This window comes from Schistocerca cancellata, chromosome 2 (genome assembly GCF_023864275.1).
Source record: "Schistocerca cancellata isolate TAMUIC-IGC-003103 chromosome 2, iqSchCanc2.1, whole genome shotgun sequence".
Classification (NCBI taxonomy): Eukaryota; Metazoa; Arthropoda; class Insecta; order Orthoptera; family Acrididae; genus Schistocerca; species Schistocerca cancellata.
Genome location: NC_064627.1, coordinates 799,429,571 through 799,454,634, shown reverse-complemented (window position 1 = coordinate 799,454,634; position 25,064 = coordinate 799,429,571). Strand labels below are relative to the sequence as shown.

Genomic DNA, 25,064 nt, shown 5'->3' with positions numbered 1-25,064 from the left:
AAGATGAACTGCCCGGTGGAAAAGTAGCTCATACAAATGGGACAGAGAAATCACCTGTAGCTGCAGTGTAAACAATGTCGTGAAAAACAGGACTTGATACAGGCAGGGACATGAGAATTTATCAAAAAGTATGTGGGTGAAGAATTGATATGATACTCATGGAACAGCCTCACATCATCTACATCAACTTTCTGCACACCACAGGGAGACGAATGGCAGAGGGCACATTCCACTGTACCAGTTTCTTCCCGTTCCATTCATGTAAGGAGTGCAAGAAGAATGATTGCTTGAATACCTCTGTGCATCCACTAAATATTTTAATCTTATCCTCATGGTCCCTATGTAAGTGATATGTAGGGAACTGTAGAACATTCCTAGAATTATCATTGAAAGCTGGTTCAAGAAGTCAGTGAAATTGTTAGGCATCCATCTTGACAGTAGGTTATGTTGGAATACCCAGACAGAAAAAGTTTGTAATAAATTATCAAGATTAGTGTACCTGATAACAAAATTAAAAAGTTGTGTCAATCAAGACCACCTCCTTATGGCCTATTATGCATTTTTTCACACATATTTGAACTATGGGATAATACTCTGGGGGAACTCTGCTGGGGCTAAGAATGTTTCCTGTGGCAGAAGAAGGTAGTAAGGTGCATTTTTGGACTACAAAAAACAACTTCCTGTAAAGAATACTTCACCAAATACAAAAAACTTACTGTTCCCAGCTTGTACATACTGCGAGTTCTTGTCTACGCCAAAGAGAATGCTCTTATATATGAAACTAGTGCTAATGTCCATACTTATGAAACCAGCAACAGAAACTTGATAAATGTCCCCTGGACTAGAATATCCAAGAACAAAAACAATTTTACACACATTGGCAAGATGTTTCTGAACAAAATACGACAAAGTATTAAGGAACTGCCACACAATAAATTTAAAATGGTGATGGAATCATGGTTAAAAAAAAAGGCTTTCTATAATGTTCAGGAATTTTTATGTAATACTGTAAATGATTTAACTGTAATGTGAACTAAATTATGTACATCATAAACAGGGGAATATAAAAATTGAAATTTATCTAAGTTTAATATGTAACATTGTATTCTGTTGCCGACAAAGAAATAACTTATACAAGTATTAATTAAAATTTATGTAAGTTATATGTAACATTATATTATGTTGTCCACAAAGAAATAACTTGTACTTGAGGATGTCTTATGCAACAGCAATGTTGTCTTCAGACAAATAAAAGGGATTGATTGACTGAAACTCTGTTAGTTGACTTTCTCGGCATAGTTCAGATCTATCTCCAAAAATCATCCAGTACACTTCCATCAGTACCTCTATGACACTTTCAAATGGTTGGTTCAAATGGCTCTGAGCACTATGGGACTCAACTGCTGAGGTCATTAGTCCCCTAGAACTTAGAACTAGTTAAACCTAACTAACCTAAGGACATCACAAACATCCATGCCCGAGGCAGGATTCGAACCTGCGACCGTAGCGGTCTTGCGGTTCCAGACTGCAGCGCCTTTAACCGCACGGCCACTTCGGCCGGCCTATGACACTTTCCCTTGTATCAAACAAACCTGTGACCATTTGTACTGCCCTCCTCTATATATGTTCAATATCCCCTGTCAGTTCTATTTGGTATGGCTGTTTCTCAACCCCACTAGCACTAATATATATTTCATTCATCTTTTCAGTGTTATGGGGATCAGATTGGGTCAATTCTCCTGGGTTTTTCTTTTTAAAGGAACATTGAAAATGGGGTTAAGCATTTCAGCTTTTGCTTTGCTATACTCAATTTCAGTTCCTGTCTCACTACAGATTGAATTTTGATGTCACTAACTGCCTTTAAATACGATCACAATTTCTCTGGGTTTTGTGAAATATCATCTGACAATATTCTGCTATGGTACTCGCTGAAGGCTTCATGCATTGCTCTCTTGACGGCCAAACACATTTCATCTTTCTATCTAAATCCCTATGCTTCATTTTACACTTATTATGCAGGAATCTCCATTTCTTTAGAAGTTTCTTTACAGTGTCTGTATACCATGGAGATTCCCTCCCATTATACACCGTTATACTCCATACATATCTATCCAGTGCATGAACAACTGTTCTTTGAGCCATAGTTCCTCTACATGATCCTGCCCTATGCTGAAAGTTCCAAGTTTCTCACTGAGATACAACACTATGTTTTGATTGAAGGGGGGTGTCAATGGAACAATGACACAGAGAACTGAAGAGGAAACTTTATCAACGTTTAGTATTGTAGTGATTTAGCTTCAATAGTCAATGTTGGAATGTTGGTAGTTCCCGATAGAAATACAGAAATATTATAAGGCATAAATTGGATGGTGGCCTATAGTACAGTCATTAACTTAAAAAGAAAGGAAATGAACATAATGACTGAAGGAGGAAAGGTATAAATATCCTAAACTAAAAGAACAGTTATCAAGGCAGCCAGAGTTCAAGGACCAGCTGGAGAGTGGTTGTAGAAAAGGAGGTAACCCTGAAGACATGAAACATTGTTGAAAGCTTCAAGGAAGATTACAAAAGAGGGATGAAAGGATGGATAAATTATAAAAGTAGGGAAGCAAGACAAAAAAAATTGGTATGGAAGCAAGCCACCAGAAGACCTTTTATAAGAAAATCAGGGTATACTTTTGTAAAGTTCAAGAACAATAAGTGGATACATGTAGATAGCATAAGTGAAGGAACACATTCCATTTTTTAACTAACCATTCCAGTACACACGACAGGCTGTATGGAATGTGCTAAGCAAAATGTTAACTTTGGAAATGACTAAATAGGGAATAAACCTTGTGGTGATACATTAGTAACAGTAGAGAAACAAAATGGTAATTTCAGAGCTAAACAAATTTCTCAATGCTGAGAGAGACAAACCTGTACTGATACCATGGAACAGAGATCAGAATTAATGGAGCGAAGTTTTTAAGTTTGGTGATCTTGAGATATTCATCAAGACATTTATCTGGAGCATTTTAAGCTAAGGTTGGGAATGGCAGACTCAGGGGAAACAAAAGTAAAAAAATTTGATGCAATAGAGATATGGATATGGAGAAGAGGGACAAAAATAGACGGGACTGAATAGAAAATCCAATGAGCATATACTTCAGAAATGAAAGAGAAAAAGACATTGACAACTGATTACATTACATATATATAAGAAAAACTAAATTGACTGAACACCTAACCCAGGTTCACAAAAAAATCTTAGAAGGAATAACCTAATCAAATGGTATATAAAAAAGGTAATGTACTGAACGCCTAAAATCGAATGTCAAAGTATGGAAAGACTGATATTTTATACACTGCCTAGGCACGGCATATTTTGCCAGACTGTCAGCTGCCAAAGCATATAATATGCATAATCCCACCATTTTTTTCATACCACCACTGTCCGCGGGGGTGTTGGGGTATTTGTTAAAAGGTTGCAAAGATAGCCTATTGTTGTATGATGTTCAACTATCATCTCACAGATATCGCCATAATAGTTTTGCAGTGTATAGCATCCTGCTGAATTTCCACAGACACTCTCCAACCACCCTTTCCCGTTGTTCTTGGCTCAACAAGTTGGAAGGAAGTGTAGTGCCAAGACAGAATCACACCATGCTGACATGCAATGGCGGATCTGCAATGAATTATCTCACATAAGAGCCAATGCTGCTAGTAGCTGGGTTTTCTACCCGAAACCAGTTACCAAAAGTTAGCCAATGACATGAAAAATGCAAGGCATGAGACCACTGGCTGTTGAAACACTATGATGTAATGGTGGTCGAGGATAAGACTAAGTTGATATATCCTGTTAAAGAAGGTACGAGTGCTATCCAATTTTATGTCGAGAACTCTGAATAATTTGACATGCTCCATAGGGCCCACTTGGCTATTATTCATAGAGGGCGAGAAGGATGTTGAAAGAAGTTTCATCCAAGTATAAGACCATTACCCATTCTGATATTGAGCTGTAATTCACCTCTGTGAGCCTTGCCTGAAGAAGCAAAAAGGTCAATCCAATGTATTTTTTTTTAATTCAGTTCCCACTGTAAGGTCAATCTCATCAATTTTCAGTCCCATCCTGATAGGGAGACAAGTTAATAATGATCTACCAAGGTCAAATCACAAAGTCTGTAGTTCTCAGGGCTCTGAAATCAAAGACAGCAGAAGAGGTAGCCTACAACACCATCCACATATTTATGTTGCTTGGTGCTCCAAAGATTCTACAGTGCCGTAATGGCAGGTAATTTGCAAACAATGTGGTAATCAGCTTTGATTATCATTCATGGTATGCTGTGCCTCTCACAAAGTCAGGGTGGCACTGAAAGAGCAAATCAGGACATTTGCTTGGGTGCATGGTGAGAAAACTAACTGCTGGAGTGATAGACTGTGGTTCGTCCAACTTATCAAAAACAGAGCTTTACATTCTGGGATTAACAGATCACCATATGAAGCTCTGTTCAGCTGCAAAGCCACAGTAGGTCTCTCAATGTCCTGCCAGAAAATGTTTTACTAGATGTAAAGAGTGAGAGAGAGCTGGAAAAATAATAGAGAGTATACAAACAATACAACAGCAAAAATAATGATAAGATGAATCAATGCAAGAGGCACAGCTCCTTGCAGAATACATATATGAGAATGCAATCCATGATGGAGAAAACCATGGCAGTGATGAAGCCATGATTATCAAAGAGAGCCTTCCATTTCCGTGGTCACCAAAAATCCTTCTTTTCCAGATATCTGTTGCATCTGCTTAAAAGAAAGCAGCAGTGCTCATAAATGTCAAAAGTGTGACCGAAGTGTTCATGGTATCTACAGAAATTCTCCTAAAGATGATGACAGCGATGATGTAGATCATGGGGTTAGCATTCTGTGCAGTTTTTGCTTCAATATTAAGAAAGCTGTTCAAAGGAAAATGGAATTGAGAGTGAACTTTGAGATTCAGGCCAAAAAATGAAAAGGGATTTTTACAAAAAAATTTCCTTCTGGGCCTTTGTGCGCCACTGTGTGAGTTTCAATCTTGATGTTGACAAGAGGATGGGATGACTCCTGCAATCTGTTAGCACCTGTTACGAATGTGACGGAAGACTTTTACCAACTTGGGACTGCAGAAGGAATCTTGAAGCAGCTCTACCTAAGATCAGAATTCACCGTACTGAGAGCTTTTAATTCTGAGATTAACAGATCACCATATGAAGCACTGTTGGGCTGCAAAGCCAGAGTACACCTTACTGAGAACGGAAGATGTTCCTGTCCACAAAATACCTCTCTCCACTGCAGACTTCTCAGGCCACAGGAAGTGCCCAAGTATTCATCAGTTGTATGTGCATAAAAATAAAACATAAAAAAATTGAGTGAAAAACGAAAATGAAGTGTAATTCAAACTAAGTTGTGTCAGTTCTGCCTTGTGTTTTACCAGTAACAATATTCTAGTCACATTCTTCTTTAAGTCATGAAATCTATGTACAAGATCAAAATGTAAAGTGCTTTCTTGTGAAGAAGAAAGTGAGTACTTATTGTAACAAGTACTTCAGTCTCAGTTCTGCTGTCATTGTTTTCTGGTAAGAATATATTTAGCTTTATTTCATAGTTTTCTTCTTTCAGTTTCAAATGCATATTGATTAACAAAGGCTTCTCATCTTGTGCCATTGTGTAAATGGCACTGTTCACTCTGTATACCAGTAATGCCTATGAACTGTATAGCATGCCTAGGAAAAGTATGTAACATTTTCAAAAAGAACTTATATTTCATAGTTTGCCTAAAACCACAAGGAATTCCGTACATTACCTCAGCATTCTATAGAATAGATTGGGATTTCACACAATGCTGGTTTATATATAAAGTTCTAGGACAGGTTTAAAAAAAAAAATGCATTTACCAAGTAATGAGCTTAGTTCCTATCAAAGTAGTCCCCTTGGCTATCTATACACATGCGCGAACATTTCTGGAGGTCATGAGAGCAAGCAGGAAAATTTTCAACTGCGATGCCTGTAAGCTCATTTGTCTCTGATACCTTGATGAAGTTTTCTTTTCAGTTGCCTTCCCACTTGCAGAAATGAGAAAAAATCTCAAGACAAGAGGTCAGGTGAATATTGTGGGTGTGGGATGACAATAACAGAATGTCTGGCCTCAAACTCGGTAACAGAAAAAGCAGTAGGGGTTCTTTCTTTGTCCTGCAGTAGGAACCAACCCCCAGAAAGCCAAAAATCAGGGTGGTGATAAATAATTGCTTGTCGTAAACATTTCACGACTTCTCTGTAAAGAGTTTGCTTCACTGTTTGACCTGGAGGAACATACTCATGGTGAACAAATCCTTTACTATCAGAGAATGCAATCAACATTGGCTTTGTTCTCAGAGGTTGTTATTTGACTTTTTTCGATGCTGGTGATCCAGGACTCTGCCATTCAGCATTCTGACACTTCTTGTGATGGTCATACTGGTAAAACCAACTTTCCATCCCCAATAATCTTTGACAGAAATGTGGAATCACGTCTGACTATCCAGTAGTTCAGCAGAAATTCTTCATAAAGTTTCCATTTCCTAAGTCTTCTCATAAAATCTTATTGCACACATCACAATTCAAATTAAGTTCTTTTGATATCATACGGTCAGTTACATGACAGTCTTCTCACAATAACTGCTTAAACGCTCCCTGTTTGCATCCTTATGTGCTCCTGACAGGTGAGCAGCTCTGCGATCATCTTTCACTGAATCCCTGCCTTCATGAAACCTTTTTTGCGATTTGAAAACATGCCTTCTTGAAAGTGCCTCGCCTGCATATGCTTGCTTAACCACTGTTCGCATTTCGCTATGGGTTTTCCCAAGTTTGGCACAAGACTCAATGTTACACTTTTCCCACAGTTAGCATCCACTGTCACCATAACTAATGCACCAAGAACCCAAACAATGTGTTGCTAAGCACAATCCTGTCACCTAGTGAGTTTGTGTGGAAACACGGTCAAGGTCATTTCAAGGAAACACATACTATAAAGAGAGAGAGAGAGCATGGATTTATCAACATCACATTGCTTTTACTATCTTCTGATCATCTTATTGTCAGGATAGTCAGAAGTTTCACTGTTTAGGCGGAAGAGGATTAAAAAAACATACTTTAGTTTGAGACACACTGCTTTGATTTTAAAGTTTGCGTATTGGGTTGAATGTATTGCTGTCAACATTCATCCATGCACTTACCAATTTTTGGTGAAGATAATAATACATCTAGGTGAAATGTTTATCATATCTAGAAGGTAGAATGAACATGGGATACTTTGCATATATTATTGAAAAGATCCTACCAGAAGGGAAAATGTCCAGGCCTCTGAAATAAAGGGCATCTGAAGGTGTTCTTAGACCTGGCAAGATTCTACAGCTGATCTGTCTTGGGGCAGATTTTAAATTGCGAAATGATATTGATATTGTAATCATAAAATACTACAATTTTGTATTTTGTCAGTAGCATAATTTTGTCATTCACTCCCCGTAAAAACTCCATAGCAGTTTTCATTTATTATCAAATCCGGTCAGAAAATAAAAAACAAATAGTTGAACCAGAGGACAAGTACCTATTTATCGACCTCTAAAATAGGTCAACACATTCTGTGAATGATAAAAGTACTGTATCCCAATTTAGTCTGTCTTTTGAGCAAGCAGAAGACATCTTGTAAACAAAGTTACTTTACTACATATCTCGGGTCACACAAGTGGTATAATTACTAGTTTTGACTTCTTAACAAGTCATCATCAGATCATATACTTACAAGAGGGATAGTGAAATATTTTTCAGAGTTTTTTAGGCTAATATTGATTGCCTGACTGATTGTTGAGTCATTTGGTAGGGCCCATATATGTGATTTTGCCTTTTGAGATTTGCAACATAATTTTCAACAACTTCAAGGAAAAGTATTGGTTAATATTGAGTCCATCCATTGATGCAAGCATGTATCATCAGTTTGTTTAATTGCAATTGGGACTCTTCATTTACACACAATAGGGCATTAAAGGAAGCACCAAATATACGGTATTTTATTATATTAGAAACATGTAACAACTATGTTTGACATACTGTCAACTTGCTATATTATTATTAATATAATGGCATCTAATTTCTGCATTATTACTGTAATTCAAAATACAAAACTGACAATCAAAACAAAATGTTTACTTAGGCTACAGGATTACTATTTCGAAATTCCGTCTAGACTAAAAAAATATTGCGCTCATAACTGATGCAAGAAACATGGTAGAAATACTTGGTATAATGCAGTTGCTGTGCCATTAACAAAAAATGTAATCAGCCATTTATCTGAATCATTTCGCTAATTTTTCCATGAATACGTATTGACCTTGTATTTTATTTCATGTATTTTGGTTCAAATGGCTCTGAGCACTATGGGACTTAACTTCTAAGGTCATCAGTCCGCTATAACTTCGAACTACTTAAACCTAACTGACCTAAGGGCATCACACACATCCATGCCCGAGGCAGGATTTGAACCTGCGACCGTAGCGGTCACGCGGTTCCAGACTGAAGCACGGCCACACCGCCCGGCTCATGTATTTTAATTGTAATCTCCAAATTACAACAATTCTATAATTTTGAACAACTTCTGTGATTGTAATTATCAAAATTACTATATGCATCAATGTTCAAATTGTTAGCGTGAGTATATAAGACCCACGAGAAATCATGCGAGAGTGCCAGTAAAATGCGTTATTTTGAACTGAACTGTCTGGCGTAACATCAAATAAATTTGTGTAGACCTGAAATTTTCTTTGGCTTTTCAGATTAGTAGTTAATCAGGTGTTCTCTGGCCCATTATCACTTAAGAAATTTACAGGACGACTCAACTGCTGCAGAACAATGAAAAAGAGTTAAGTTCACATCAATATTTTTTGAATAATCTGAGTTACACCCATCCTACTTCAAGATTAACATTCTTAAAGATTTTTGCTTTGACTTACTTTTATTTGACAATTATTAATCCCAGCTAGGTGGTTACTCAGCAGCAGAAAAATACTAGGAAAAGTAAACTATAAAATCAAAGTAAGTTCTATACACAACTACCGTATTTACTCGAATCTAAGCCGCACTCAAATCTAAGCCACACCCGAAAAATGAGACTCGAAATCGAGGAAAAAAAATTTTCCCGAATCTAAGCCACACCTGAAATTTGAGACTCGAAATTCAAGGAGAGATAAAAGTTTTAGGCCGCACCCCCAAATCGAAACAAAGTTGGTCCATTGTAATATGAGACACAATTTAGGTCGAATGAATGGCGATACAGCTAGAGTTGTTTGGTTTGAGTTGTAAGCTTAGAAGTTAAGCTTTACCAGATAGCCATTGCTATGCGTCAGGCGCTCCGTCCGTATTTATACGGGTACCCTTCCTTTTTCACGTGCTTCGTCTAGTTTGAATTCGTCTCATTAGCGAAACAATGGGAAGAGACTGCTATTTGTTGTTACTTACACTGCTGCTTTCTTTGATAATGATCTACAAGAACCAAATAATAGACTGCGTATGATAGAAGATGTTCTGAACGAGAGTTTAGCGAAAATTTTTCTCCGTTGAAAATCTTTGCAGATGCCTCTTTAGTACATAACATTCTGCACTGAAATTAGAGTCATCGTAGATTTAAAAATCTAGTCAATTGCCATGCTTCATTTCTGACTGTATCACTATTAGGCATATGAATAATATGAATATAAACGTGGCATGATATGTATATTCTTCCGCGTTTGCTGTTGTCTCACTCTAGTTTTGTAGTTTATTAGGCATGAGATAGCAGCAAACATGAAACAAATGCATGGCAAAATGTTTATATTCAAATTATTCTTATGGTGGAGGGAATACTGCATGTGATTCACAATTCATAAAAGTTCCTGTTAGCAACCATCTCTTCTCACAGATATGAAAAAATTCAGAACGTAGAGTTGGCCATATTGACAAACATCCCAAACAGTCTTGCCAGTCGGATTTTCGTAGTACATTGAAATGCTGCTACATTCGAAGATGAACAATACAGAATTTGTATTTACTTCGTTGTATAATGTATGAAAATGTAGTGGTCGAAACTCGGGGCGGAGAAAAAAGCTCGTCTTTCACCTATTTTTAATTTATTTACTGACGCAGAGGTTTTGGCGCCAGAATTTATCTTTGTGCCTGCAAAGCATGCCTGTGTAGCGCTACATATATTCGACGGCGGAAGTTAGTTGTGGCGGCACCTACCAAATTTTTCAGAACTTCCGATTACTTTGCACTCGATTCTAAGCCGCAGGCGGTTTTTTGGATTACAAAAACCGAAAAAAAAAGTGCGGCTTAGATTCGAGTAAATACGGTACATGCCCTTGAATACCTTAAATAATAACTTGTCACAGTACAACTGTGCAACTCAGGAGAGACACTGCACTCTAATTGTTGGAACTAATGGCTGCAGTTAGCTATCTAATAGTATGAAGTATAGTACTTAATAGCATAAAGTATAATATAGTATAGTATAAAGTTGGCAACTTTTAAATCATGAATATAAGATTAAAGTATTCACAATAAAGAACTGATTGTGAGATATAAACTCAAAATGAAAACTAGTAAATAATTTTGAAACTATTGGTGCAGGTAGGCTAGACATACACTACAAGTGGTTTAAATGACAGCCACTTAGAGACCTGAACTGCAAGTGGCAAACTGGTATCCGGCAGTCACATTTATACACTGAACAGAGAGTATAAAAGAACCAATAAACCGATAAATTAACCTACTGTTAGGCAAGTGAGAGCCAACAGAAAAATGGAACAAATCAAAGGGAAAGCAAAATGACATCTTAACAGATCACAGCCTACTTAAAAAAAGTTTTTTTTGTACAGTTTTGTTCATTTTAACAAGTGGTGAGGGTATTTTCTTAAAATCAGTAAAACTTTCAAGCACTTTGAGTGTATCAATGTGGCAACTGCAAAAATAATAAAGGATAAGTGGCAACTTATCACAATAACTGGAAGAGGTCAACACAGTGAATGGCTTGTAAATAATTGTCTTTGGTCTACTGTTTCTTCTGAATAACACATGTGCTAAACTATGCATGTTACAGAACTAAATAAACTGAGACCAAAAACTTCACAAAAAAATAATACGATAACTATAGTGGGGTACCGATGGTTTCAGTATATTAAGCCATTTTTGCAGATTTCAAGTGCTTCTGCCATGCAAACTTTTATTTTCAGATTAAACTCAGAATGTTTGTCAAATTTTTAAAAAAATCTTTCTATTATGTCTAATCAGTGTCAGTTTGATTCTTTCAGCAATGCAATTAAAAATGAAAGGGCACAGAAACACAATCTATATTGCTAACATAAAAGAAAAAGGGATTTTGGCAGCTGTATCATTAACACTGGTTACTAAATTAGTTCGATATCTACTATTTTATTTTCTCAGAATTTGGCAGATGTCAAGTAATTAAATCTTAGAGAAACAGATTAATAAAAAAAAGTCAAATCAAGGATAAGATAAAAAGGTTTTTGGTACAGAAAACATAGGAGATTGAAACAGAAGTGATAACAGCTGCCTTGGGAGATAAGAGGAGGGGGAAATAATTTTTCACAGTCCTTAATGTGCTTTATTTCCTTACATACTACCAATACATTTCCTATCTTCTCTGAACCTATCTATTCCATTCCAGACTCAATTTTGAGTTCATCCAATACTACAGTGTCTTACCTTCAGCATAAGGTTCCCTGTGCAACTTTGTTCTTTACTGACTCAAAAGTTCCCTTTTCCTCTACACACATTATTCATTTTTCTTGTACAAAGGAAATTCTAGTTTAGTAAGTATACAAATATTTGGGAGCCCTAAGTTCGTTTTTGGGGAAGGGTATTGCATGGGGTGGAGAAGTTTCTTTTAAGCAGATACATACAACTTCTCTCTCTCTCTCTCTCTCTCTCTCTCTCTCTCACACACACACACACACACACACACACACACACACGTCCACTTTTTCACCTAACATTAAATTTGTCATGCTGTTATGTTTTCTTTAGCTATGTTAGAAGAGTGGACAATGCCGACTAACTTTCCACAAAAGAAGGTAATTGGATGGCCACTTTTATGGTTGATGTCGTACAACAAATGACAATAATCCACACTGCATCACGATGAACACAAGTTTTCACAGGATACAGAATATTTTAATAGATTCTTATCCCGAGTAGCTATCAAAAGGGGATGCAATATACACTCTTAAAGCGGACAAAAATCTGCAGTTTAACACTAAATTTGTGGCAGGTTTTGTTGTTATAAAGTAAGCATGCCAAATACATTAGTTGAACTTACCGTATCCTAAGGGAAGAAAGAACTGTGACTACTTCAGTTGCTCCAATCCACTTTCGCGTATTGAAGAGTTTTCCACCAAGCTGTTCACTCCCCTGGAGATCAAAGCCCTGACTCCATGCCCATTCAATATGTTGTTGTAAACGAGAGATTGATGGCATGGCACTACGGCTAGGCATCTCAAGACCACAGGACCGGTTACCTAACCCATATAGACCACCCCCAACTAAAGAAGGCTTATACAGCTGTTCATTGTAGCCTGTATGATGCAGCAATGAAGACAGCATCATCTGCATATTTCTGGAAAAGAAATGTATATTGGTATTACATTAAAGAAGCAGGATTTTGGTAAGCATGCCACAGATAGCATAAGTGAAGATCATATGCTCCATAATTAAGCCACACAAAAATAGAATGTCAGAAATGCTCCTGGTTTAACACTGAGATAGACAGAACTACTTTTCCAAATGTCAAAGACGAAACAGCCAAACTATTTCAGACAGGCACGCAAATGTGAAAATTCATACATATACATTCATTTATTCATTTATAAGCTATTAAAAGTTTTAAAACACATAAAACTGGGAGAGATGGGGTTCACCTTTACACTTTTGTTTACAATAAGCCTTTCCTACCTCGTGGTTCTTGTCTTTGTAGGGAGATCCTATTATGCATGTGTCCAATCCACTTTTATAAAATCACTTTTGAAATTCACAATGACAAAAAATCTAATGCATAAGAAGTGATAATATAGACTTTGGCTAGGTTACTCTATATTACTAGAAAGGTCATAGGTTTGCAACTTCAATTCCTTTCTTTCAAATCTACAGACAAAGAAATGATCCTGCAACCTCTACTAATCTCTTTGCTTCACCTGTTCTTAATTCTTTTTTTCCAAATTAAGTTCTCTCTTTCTTCTAATCACCTATGTTTCTGTTAACCCCAGTCTCTATTTTTGATAATTTCTCACATATTTGTTTTATTTTCACTCCTCCAGGAGATACGCACACTTCACTCTGTCTATTTCACTTTTTTATCTTCAATTTCTATCAAAAGCTCTGTGACGACTTTTCAAGTTCCAGTTCACTGCATTTACATTCATTGAGGGTTGTTAGTAATGATCTGGACTTTAATAGTTCTATATTAATGACGAATAGTATGTACAGTAATTTACTTGATGTAGTCTCTTGGTTCTATATCTGTTCCTCACCTTTTTAAGTTATTAACTCTATTATGGTCATTCCTGGTCCAGTGAAGAACAAAACACAAGACTACAGAGTTATGACGAATGCAACACATTTGGCACTCAAGAAGGCAACTTGTGAAGCATTCAATGTATCTATGGAAAGATTACACAAAACCCGAGGAAACTTTACTCATACATAAAGATTATCAGTGGCACCACAGTTAGTGACCAGACAAGGGAACTGAAACTGATTGTAGCAAACCAAACTCAGAAATGCTGAATTTTGTTTACTGTTTGTTTCATCACTAAGGAAGATATAGAAGTACTGTGCTGTTTACTTCCCACACTAATGAAATGGTAAGTGATATAGATATCAGAGTCAGTGGCACCGAGAGAGAATCAAAATCAAACAAGGCTCCTCAGTCCAACGAAATCTTTGTTAGATTCTATGTAACATTTGCAGCAGTGTTAGCTCTCATTTTAATCATAATGTAGCATATAACAGTAGGACAAAAAAACCATGCCCTGTGATTGGAAGATAGTACACATCACAACTGTTGACAAGAAGGGTAGCAAAAGTGATCCACAAAACTATCATACTATCTCATTGATAGCCATCTCTTGTTGAACCCTAGAACATATTCTGAGCTAAAACATTAGTGAGGTATCTTGGAACAGTATGTCCTCCTCCATTGCAACTGGCATGGATTACAATGACACCAAACATACAAAACCCAATTTGCACTTTTCTCAAAAGACATCCTGAAACCCATGGATGAAAGAAATCAGCCGACTACAGTATTTATCGATGACTGAAAAGCATTTCGCCACACTACTGATTAATAACAAAAATTATTATAAGGAATAATAAACAAAATCTGTGAGTGGATTGAGGATTTCTTAAAAAGTGGGGAACAGGATGTTATTTCAAATGGACAATTGAAGATAGAAGTAAATTTAGCCATGCCCCATGGCAGCGTAAGGGATCCCTCTTGTTCATATTGTATGTAAATAACCAGGCAGACAACATTAATAGTAACCTGAAACTTTCTGCAGATACTGCAGTCATCCATGCTGAAGCAGTATCGGAAAAAAGTTGCACAAATACCCAGCCATATATTGTTAAGATTTCAAAGTGGTGCTACTTGTTTTAAATGTTCAGAGATGTACAATCATACATTTCAAAAAATGCTTAGTAAAAAGGAGACTCCTTACAAATCAATTGTGTGATCCAATTTTGAATGTTGTTCAAGCATGAGAGACCCATTCAAAATCTGAGTAATGGGGGACATCGAGCTTATGCGGAGGAGAGCAGCAAAGTGGTCACAATTTTGTTTGACTCATGGGAAAATGTCACAGAAATATTTAAAAACCTGAATTGGCACACACTTCAAGACAGACACCAATTATCCTGTGATAGCCTACTTACAAAGTTCTAAGAACAGTATTAAGTGGAGAATCTATACATATTCTTCATTTCCCTAAGTAATGCCCCATAAGGAACATTAAGATAAAAGTACTCTAATTACAGCACACAAACAGACATTTGATCTGTCATTCTTTATGTGCTCCAGATGAGATTTGAAGAGCAAGAAAACTCAACATCTGGTATCATTTCAAGTACCCTCCGCTGAGCACTTCAGTGTTTTATATAGTATGCTTGTAGATCTAACGACATTCATCAGTAGTCAGCAATCTTTCACTTCACATAATGGCAAACAACAATTTCACTTTTAGACTTCATGATAAAGAAATAACATTGAATAGAAAATAAATATGCATCTTTGTCACCAAGTATAAAATTCTGAAATGAAACAAAAAAATTTTGGAAAAGTTCTCAAATTATTCTTTCTTGCATCAGATGCAAAAGAACAGAAAAGTTTCAGGGTGCTTATTCAATAAATGTTAACAAGAACAAAAATAATGAAGACATATTGTTCATGTATGTGGCCATGCTGAAAAGTAATGCCTCTGAATTTTTTATGTGAAAACTCTTAAATCTTTTTAAATAAAACAAACATTATTAACATTCTGCATCTTTTTTCTTCGTGTCTACATATTTATTTCTCAACATTGTAAGCCTGGTGACGAACGTATTTCTTCCAATGAGTTGCCAGTTTGTTGATACCATAGGTGAAGAATGTTTGACTTCAGCAACGGAGCAACAATCTCACCTCTGCTTGCCCCGCTTCATTATTATCAAAGTGCAGTGCTTGAAGTTGTCCTTTTAAGTTATGGAAACAGACGAAAATCGGGTGGGACCAAGTTGGAACTCTGTGAAAGATGACTGAAGACAGTGAACCCAAGGTGTCAGGTTGTTGTAGATGTTGCAATGCTTGTGTATGGTCTGGCATTGTCAAGCTAAAGGAGAGGATAGTCCATGTGTGGACAAACTCTTTGGTCAGAATCTCTGTTACAGCATGCTGTTTCTCATGCACTGACATACACTCCTGGAAATTGAAATAAGAACACCGTGAATTCATTGTCCCAGGAAGGGGAAACTTTATTGACACATTCCTGGGGTCAGATACATCACATGATCACACTGACAGAACCACAGGCACATAGACACAGGCAACAGAGCATGCACAATGTCGGCACTAGTACAGTGTATATCCACCTTTCGCAGCAATGCAGGCTGCTATTCTCCCGTGGAGACGATCGTAGAGATGCTGGATGTAGTCCTGTGGAACGGCTTGCCATGCCATTTCCACCTGGCGCCTTAGTTGGACCAGCGTTCGTGCTGGACGTGCAGACCGCGTGAGACGACGCTTCATCCAGTCCCAAACATGCTCAATGGGGGACAGATCCGGAGATCTTGCTGGCCAGGGTAGTTGACTTACACCTTCTAGAGCACGTTGGGTGGCACGGGATACATGCGGACGTGCATTGTCCTGTTGGAACAGCAAGTTCCCTTGCCGGTCTAGGAATGGTAGAACGATGGGTTCGATGACGGTTTGGATGTACCGTGCACTATTCAGTGTCCCCTCGACGATCACCAGTGGTGTACGGCCAGTGTAGGAGATCGCTCCCCACACCATGATGCCGGGTGTTGGCCCTGTGTGCCTCGGTCGTATGCAGTCCTGATTGTGGCGCTCACCTGCACGGCGCCAAACACGCATACGACCATCATTGGCACCAAGGCAGAAGCGACTCTCATCGCTGAAGACGACACGTCTCCATTCGTCCCTCCATTCACGCCTGTCGCGACATCACTGGAGGCGGGCTGCACGATGTTGGGGCGTGAGCGGAAGACGGCCTAACGGTGTGCGGGACCGTAGCCCAGCTTCATGGAGACGGTTGCGAATGGTCCTCGCCGATACCCCAGGAGCAACAGTGTCCCTAATTTGCTGGGAAGTGGCGGTGCGGTCCCCTACGGCACTGCGTAGGATCCTACGGTCTTGGCGTGCATCCGTGCGTCGCTGCGGTCCGGTCCCAGGTCGACGGGCACGTGCACCTTCCGCCGACCACTGGCGACAACATCGATGTACTGTGGAGACCTCACGCCCCACGTGTAGAGCAATTCGGCGGTACGTCCACCCAGCCTCCCGCATGCCCACTATACGCCCTCGCTCAAAGTCCGTCAACTGCACATACGGTTCACGTCCACGCTGTCGCGGCATGCTACCAGTGTTAAAGACTGCAATGGAGCTCCGTATGCCACGGCAAACTGGCTGACACTGACGGCGGCGGTGCACAAATGCTGCGCAGCTAGCGCCATTCGACGGCCAACACCGCGGTTCCTGGTGTGTCCGCTGTGCCGTGCGTGTGATCATTGCTTGTACAGCCCTCTCGCAGTGTCCGGAGCAAGTATGGTGGGTCTGGCACACCGGTGTCAATGTGTTCTTTTTTCCATTTCCAGGAGTGTAGTTATGTTACACACTGCCACATTACCACTACAATTTGGGGCTTGTAGTGTTTAGATAATTTCCGCGTAAATTCTAGAACCACTCGGCCTTCCACTGTCTCTAACACACGATATTTTAGCTGTGAGTGGGAGAAAGGAACCCCATCTACTATGCATCACCTGTCTGTGTGTGCAGGCGTGAAATCAGTCACGAGCATTAGGTTGAATGGCACCGAAAAGTACTTGTCGGGTGATCCATGGAAGTAGAAGTGAAAGCACACGAAGAACCAAGGAGCTTCTGTGTTATTCTGTGCTGTTTGTAATTGTGATTATTGGTAGTGACAAAAGAACAACTGAGATTCTGAATTGTGAAAAAACTCTTATCTTGGGCTTGCTAGAGGCAAGGCGTATTTTACGATATGTTTGTATTAGAGATATGGTTGTTAAGCCAACTCTTTCGTAAATGGACTAAAATCTGTTTTTAATGTGAGACGATACGAGTTACTTACGAGAAGTTATATGTTATGTGTGAATTTTGTTCTTTATGAAGCTCATTATATACCCATAGCTATTGAATACCTCATTATTTCACAAAGACAAAGAGAGCCTTAAAGGTTCCTGTGACTAGCATCGTTCTTTGGAGAAGAAGTTTGTAGAGATTCCAGAAGCTGGCTATCCTGAGAAGAAGATTGGCTGTGCATTCCCAAGTAAGTCAACTCGTCTAAGAGAAATAGGGAGTTTGCACATACACTTCACACACTTTTCTGTCATCAAAATTGTTAGAGGCTGTCTAGTGGCACAGTACTGCAAATATGAAGACATGAAGAATAAAAAAGTTGAATGTTAATAAAATTTGTTTTATTTAAAAAACAAGAGTTTTTACATTAAAATTTGGAGGTATTAACTTCCAGCACATCCTCATACAAACTGGAAAACTAAAAGTAAGGTATGATCAAAGCTGGGAACATAAAAGTTTCTTTCACTGGAGACCTTCCTTGCTTATAGGTGATGGAATAGAAAGTGAAATGTTAACATCACTTTACAAATGCAAAAAAGTTTCCTAATTCCTATTGAGCAACACCACAGTGTTAACTATATAATCACATTACACTGGTCGTATTTCATACAACCATCAGAGAATGGTTTCTGGGATGTGGAAAGAAGTCAAAGATGTACATTTCTGTAATTTACCTGCAATGCAATGAAATGACTTAATATAACACAACAGTGCAAAATCTAATTATAAATTTCTATGAAGATTCTCTTTGATAGAGTAGAAGTAGTTGTCCAACCAGGTTGTGGTGTTACATATCATTCTACCCCCATGAACCATGGACCTCGCCGTTGGTGGGGAGGCTTGTGTGCCTCAGCGATACAGATGGCCGTACCGTAGGTGCAACCACAACAGAGGGCTATCTGTTGAGAGGCCAGACAAACGTGTGGTTCCTGAAGAGGAGCAGCAGCCTTTTCAGTAGTTGCAGGGGCAACAGTCTGGATGATTGACTGATCTGGCCTTGCAACACTAACCAAAACGGCCTTGCTGTGCTGGTACTGCGAACGGCTGAAAGCAAGGGGAAACTACAGCTGTAATTTTTCCAGAGAGCATGCACTTTACTGTATGGTTAAATGATGATGGCGTCCTCTTGGGTAAAATATTCCGGAGGTAAAATAGTCCCCCATTCGGATCTCCGGGCGGAGACTACTCAAGAGGACATCATTATCAGGAGAAAGAAAACTGGCGTTCTACGGATTGGAGTGTGGAATGTCAAATCCCTTAATTGGGCAGGTAGGTTAGAAAATTTAAAAAGGGAAATGGATAGGTTGAAGTTATATATAGTGGGAATTAGTGAAGTTCGGTGGCAGGAGGAACAAGACTTTTGGTCAGGTGAATACAGGGTTATAAATACAAAATCAAATAGGGGTAATGCAGGAATAGGTTTAATAATGAATAAAAAATAGGAGTGCGGGTAAGCTACTACCAACAGCATAGTGAACGCATTATTGTGGCCAAGATAGACATGAAGCCCATGCCTACTACAGTAGTACAAGTTTATATGCCAACTAGCTCTGCAGATGATGAAGAAATTGATGAAATGTATGACGACATAAAAGAAATTATTCAGGTAATGAAGGGAGACGAAAATTTAATAGTCATGGGTGAGTGGAATTCGAGAGTAGGAAAAGGGAGAGAAGGAAACATAGTTGGTCAATATGGAATGGGGGAGAGAAATGAAAGAGGAAGCCGTCTGGTAGAATTTTGCACAGAGCATAAGTTAATCATAGCTAACACTTGGTTCAAGAATCATAAAAGAAGGTTGTATACATGGAAGAATCCTGGAGATACTAGAAGGTATCAGATAGATTATATAATGGTAACACAGAGATTTAGGAACCAGGTTTTAAATTGTAAGACATTTCCAGGGGCAGATGTGGACTCTGACCACAATCTATTGGTTATGAACTGTAGATTAAAACTGAAGAAACTGCAAAAAGGTGGGAATTTAAGGAGATGGGACCTAGATAAACTGACTAAACCAGAGGTTGTACAGAGTTTCAGGGAGAGCATAAGGGAACAATTGACAGGAATGGGGGAAATAAATACAGTAGAAGAAGAATGGGTAGCTCTGAGGGATGAAGTAGTGAAGGCAGCAGAGGATCAAGTAGGTAAAAAGACGAGGGATAGTAGAAATCCTTGGGTAACAGAAGAAATATTGAATTTAATTGATGAAAGGAGAAAATATAAAAATGCAGTAAATGAAGCAGGCAAAAGGGAATACAAACGTTTCAAAAATGAGATCGACAGGAAATGTAAAATGGCTAAGCAGGGATACCTAGAGGACAAATGTAAGGACGTAGAGGCTTATCTCACTAGGGGTAAGATAGATACTGCCTACAGGAAAAGTAAGGAGACCTTTGGAGAAAAGAGAGCCACTTGTATGAACATCAAGAGCTCAGATGGAAACCCAGTTCTAAGCAAAGAAGGGAAAGCAGAAAGGTGGAAGGAGTATATAGAGGATCCATACAAGGGCGATGTACTTGAAGACAATATTATGGAAATGGAAATGGAAGAGGATGTAGATGAAGATGAAATGGGAGATGCGATACTGCGTGAAGAGTTTGACGAGCACTGAAAGACCTGAGACGAAACAAGGCCCCGGGAGTAGACAACATTCCATTGAAACTACTGACGGCCTTGGGAGAGCCAGTCCAGACAAAACTCTACCATCTGGTGAGCAAGATGTATGAGACAGGCGAAGTACCCTCAGACTTCAAGAAGAATATAATAATTCCAATCCCAAAGAAAGCAGGTGTTGACAGATAGTCACAGCTGCAAAATACTAACGTGAAATCTTTACAGATGAATGGAATTTTGATGATCATTCCTACCTATGTAGGTTGGACTCAACAAAATAGTTTCGCATTCGGAAGAGAAAGTTGGTGACTGAAATTTCGTAAATAGACCTCGCCGCGACGAAAAACGTTTTTGCTTTAATGACTTCCATCCCAACTCGCGTATCATATCTGCCACATTCACTCCCCTATTACGCGATAATACAAAACGAGCTGCCCTTTTTTGCACCCTTTTGATGTCCTCGATCAATCCCACCTGGTAAGGATCCCACATCGCGCAGCAATATTCTAACAGAGGATGAACGAGTGTAGTGTAAGCCGTCTCTTTAGAGGACTTGTTGCATCTTCTAAGTGTCCTGCCAATGAAACGCAACCTTTGGCTCGCCTTCCCCACAATATTATCTATGTGGTCTTTCCAACTGAAGTTGTTCGTAATTTTTACACCCAGGTACTTAGTTGAATTGACAGCCTTGAGAATTGTACTATTTATCGAGTAATCGAATTCCAACGGATTTCGTTTGCAACTGATACTGCTCTTCGGATGACCTTACTAGACGGTAAATTACAGCATCATCTTCGAACAACCTAAGAGAACTGCTCAGATTGTCACCCATGTCATTTATATAGATCAGGAACAGCAGAGGTCCCAGGACGCTTCCCTGGGGAACACCTGATATCACTTCAGTTTTACTCGATGATTTGCCGTCTATTACTACGAACTGCGACCTTCCTGACAGGAAATCACGAATCCAGTCGCACAACTGAGACGATACCCCATAGGCCCGCAGCTTGATTAGAAGTCGCTTGTGTGGAATGGTGTCAAAAGCTTTCCGGAAATCTAGAAATACGGAATCAACTTGAGATCCCCTGTCGATAGCGGCCATTACTTCTTGTGAATAAAGAGCTAGCTGCGTTGCACAAGAACGATGTTTCCTGAAACCATGCTGATTACGTATCAATAGATCGTTCCCCTTGAGGTGATTCATTATGTTTGAATACAGTATATGCTCCAAAACCCTACTGCAAACTGACGTCAATGATATAGGTCTGTAGTTCCATGGATTACTTCTACTACCCTTCTTAAACACTGGTGCGACCTGCGCAATTTTCCAATCTGTAGGTACAGATCTATCAGTGAGCGAGCGGTTGTATATGATTGCTAAGTAGGGAGCTATTGTATCAGCGTAATCTGAAAGGAACCTAATCGGTATACAATCTGGACCTGAAGACTTGCCCATATCAAGCAATTTGAGTTGCTTCGCAACCTCTAAAGTATCTACTTCTAAGAAACTCATGCTAGCAGCTGTTCGTGTTTCAAATTCTGGAATATTCCATTCGTCTTCCCTGGTGAAGGAATTTCGGAAAACTGCGTTCAATAACTCCGCTTTAGCGGCACAATCGTCGGTAACAGTACCATCGGCACTGCGCAGCGAAGGTATTGACTGCGTCTTCCCGCTTGTGTACTTTACATACGACCAGAATTTCTTCAGATTTTCTACCAAATTTCGAGACAATGTTTCCTTGTGGTACTTATTAAAGGCATCTCGCATTGAAGTCCGTGCCAAATTTCGCGCGTCTGTAAATTTTAGCCAATCTTCGGGATTTTGCGTTCTTCTGAACTTCGCATGCTTTTTCCGTTGCCTCTGCAACAGCGTTCGGATCTGTTTTGTGTACCACGGGGGATCAGTTCCATCTCTTACCAATTTATGAGGTATAAATCTCTCAATTGCTGTTGCTACTATATCTTTGAATTTGAGCCACATCTTGTCTACATTTGCATAGTCAGTTCGGAAGGAATGGAGATTCTCTCTTAGGAAAGCTTCTAGTGACACTTTATCCGCTTTTTTAAATAAAATTATTTTGCATTTGTTTCTGGTGGATTTGGAAGAAACGGTATTGAGCCTAGCTACAACGACCTTGTGATCACTAATCCCTGTATCAGTCATGATGCTCTCTATTAGCTCTGGATTGTTTGTGGCTAAGAGGTCAAGTGTGTTTTCGCAACCATTTACAATTCGCGTGGATTTGTGGACTAACTGCTCGAAATAATTTTCGGAAAAAGCATTTAGGACAATCGCGGAAGATGTTTTCTGCCTACCACCGGTTTTGAACAAGTAATGAGGAGGTATTGAATAGAATTGGGGAGAAGAGGAGTTTGTGGCACAACTTGACAAGAAGAAGGGACCGGTTGGTAGGACATGTTCTTAGGCATAAAGGGATCACAAATTTAGCATTGGAGGGCAGCGTGGAGGGTAAAAATCGTAGAGGGAGACCAAGAGATGAATACACTAAGCAGATTCAGATGAATGTAGTTTATAGTAAGTACTGGGAGATGAAGAAGCTTGCACAGGATAGAGTAGCATGGAGAGCTGCATCAAACCAGTCTCAGGACTGAAGACAATGCCAACGACAACAACAACAACAACAACAACAACAACAACAGAGTGATATGTAGCCCTGTATCTACCTAGCCAAGAAATGATGGTCACGAAGGACCAGATAATAATTTAATGGTTAAAACAGGAAGCTGTTAATAGGTTTTTGTTATCTATCTTGCATGCACTGCATATATGGATGGACACCACATGTTTTCAAGTTGGGATGGTGATCATGGTACTACCGTGAGTTGCGGAGCCTGCGTGGGCTTTGTGTAACCTCCATTAGACAGTGTCCTAGCTTGGAGTAGCACATTGCACCATTGAGTAAAAGCACGCACCAAGGCAATGTTGCACATAATAACAATCTCCTACATATGAACTCGCTAAAAGCAGAAGCAATGGTCCCAATACTGTAATATTCGAGATGCAGGGAGTATTGTACATGGTGACAGAATATACAAATATGATTACAGAAGACATATTTTGTTTTCATTATACAAAACTGAAATTTCGTTGAAGTATGTTCGATTCCAGAACAAGCACAACTGTATTGGAGATGAGATTCATCAGAGCTGCACTGGCACAATCTGAATTTAATTTCTAGGTGCAGACATTCAGAGCAAAGGAAAGACAATAAACTTGAATCTGAAGAAACAAATATTCAAAGGGAAACACAGCAAGTATCCATCCCTCATTCTCAAAATATATGACGTCACAGAACACTGCGTGAAAGAGCAACTCTATAGTTACTTTGGGAACAATAAGGTAATGTCTTCTTCACTATATGGCTTTATGCCTGGTCTATACACCATAGGAGCTGTTAAGTCTCTGGTTACAGATGTTCTGAAATGTTTTGAAAGCTATTCTTTTGTCTGTGTTATGCTCCTTGATCTGAGCAAAGCATATGACACTGTATAACATGATATCATAATATCTAAATTTGAAACATATGATATCAAGAACAATAAACTATCTCTAACAAAATGTTATCTGATAGATAGGAAACAAACTCTCACCATACATAATAGTAGATGAAATGCAAACTAGTTACTACAGGGGTGCCACTAGGTTCTGTCCTGGGTCCTTTTCTTTTTCTAATATACATGAGTCATCTACCTACTTCTTTGCCTTATAAGGCAGTAATATATGCTGATGATACAATCATTGTAATGGCCAAATCGAATATAGAGGAACTGAAACATAAAACACTGACAATGATTGATATGTCGGCTCAGCAGCCACAAAAATAAACTAATGCGATGTTGTTGTTGTTGTGGTCTTCAGTCCAGCGACTGGTTTGCTGCAGCTCTCCATGCTACTCTATCGTGTGCAAGCTTCTTCATCTACGAGTAACTACTGCAACCTATATCCTTCTGAATCTGCTTAGTGTATTCATGCCTTGATCGCCCTCTACGATTTTTCTCTTCACGTCTTCCTCCAGAACTAAATTGGTGATTCCTTGATGCCTCAGAATGTGTCCTACCAACCAATCCCTCCTCCTAGTCAAGTTCCTCTTCTCCCCATTTCTTTTCAGTACCTCCTCATTAGTTACATGATGTACCCATCTAATCTTCAGCGTTCTTCTGTAGCACTGCATTTCGAAAGCTTCTATTCTCTTCTTGTCTAAACTATTTACCGTCCATGTTTCACTTCCATACATGGCTACACTCCATACAAATATTTTCAGAAAGGACTTCCTGACACATAAATCTATACTCCACATTAACAAATTTCTCTTCTTCAGAAACGTTTTCTTTGCCATCGCCAGTCTACATTTTTTATCCTCTCTAGTTCGACCATCATTCATTATTTTTCTCCCTAAACAGCAAAACTCATCTACTATTTTGAGTATCTCATTTCCTAATCTAATTCCCTCAGCATCACCTGATTTAATTTGACTACTTTCCATTATCTTCGTTTTGCTTTTGTTGATGTTCATCTTATATCCTC

At 38.9% G+C, this 25,064-nt stretch overlaps 1 protein-coding gene across 1 annotated transcript in view; it reads right to left on the bottom strand.

Annotated features, from left to right (window-relative positions):
• The window catches only part of LOC126162654 (zinc finger-containing ubiquitin peptidase 1-like), a 271,194-nt gene that overhangs the window by 120,278 nt on the left and 125,852 nt on the right, over positions 1 to 25,064 (bottom strand). Inside the window, exon 7 of the mRNA XM_049919292.1 lies at positions 12,356 to 12,652. Within this exon, the coding sequence (XP_049775249.1) occupies positions 12,356 to 12,652 (297 nt within the window). The remainder of the gene's footprint in view (positions 1 to 12,355; positions 12,653 to 25,064) is intronic.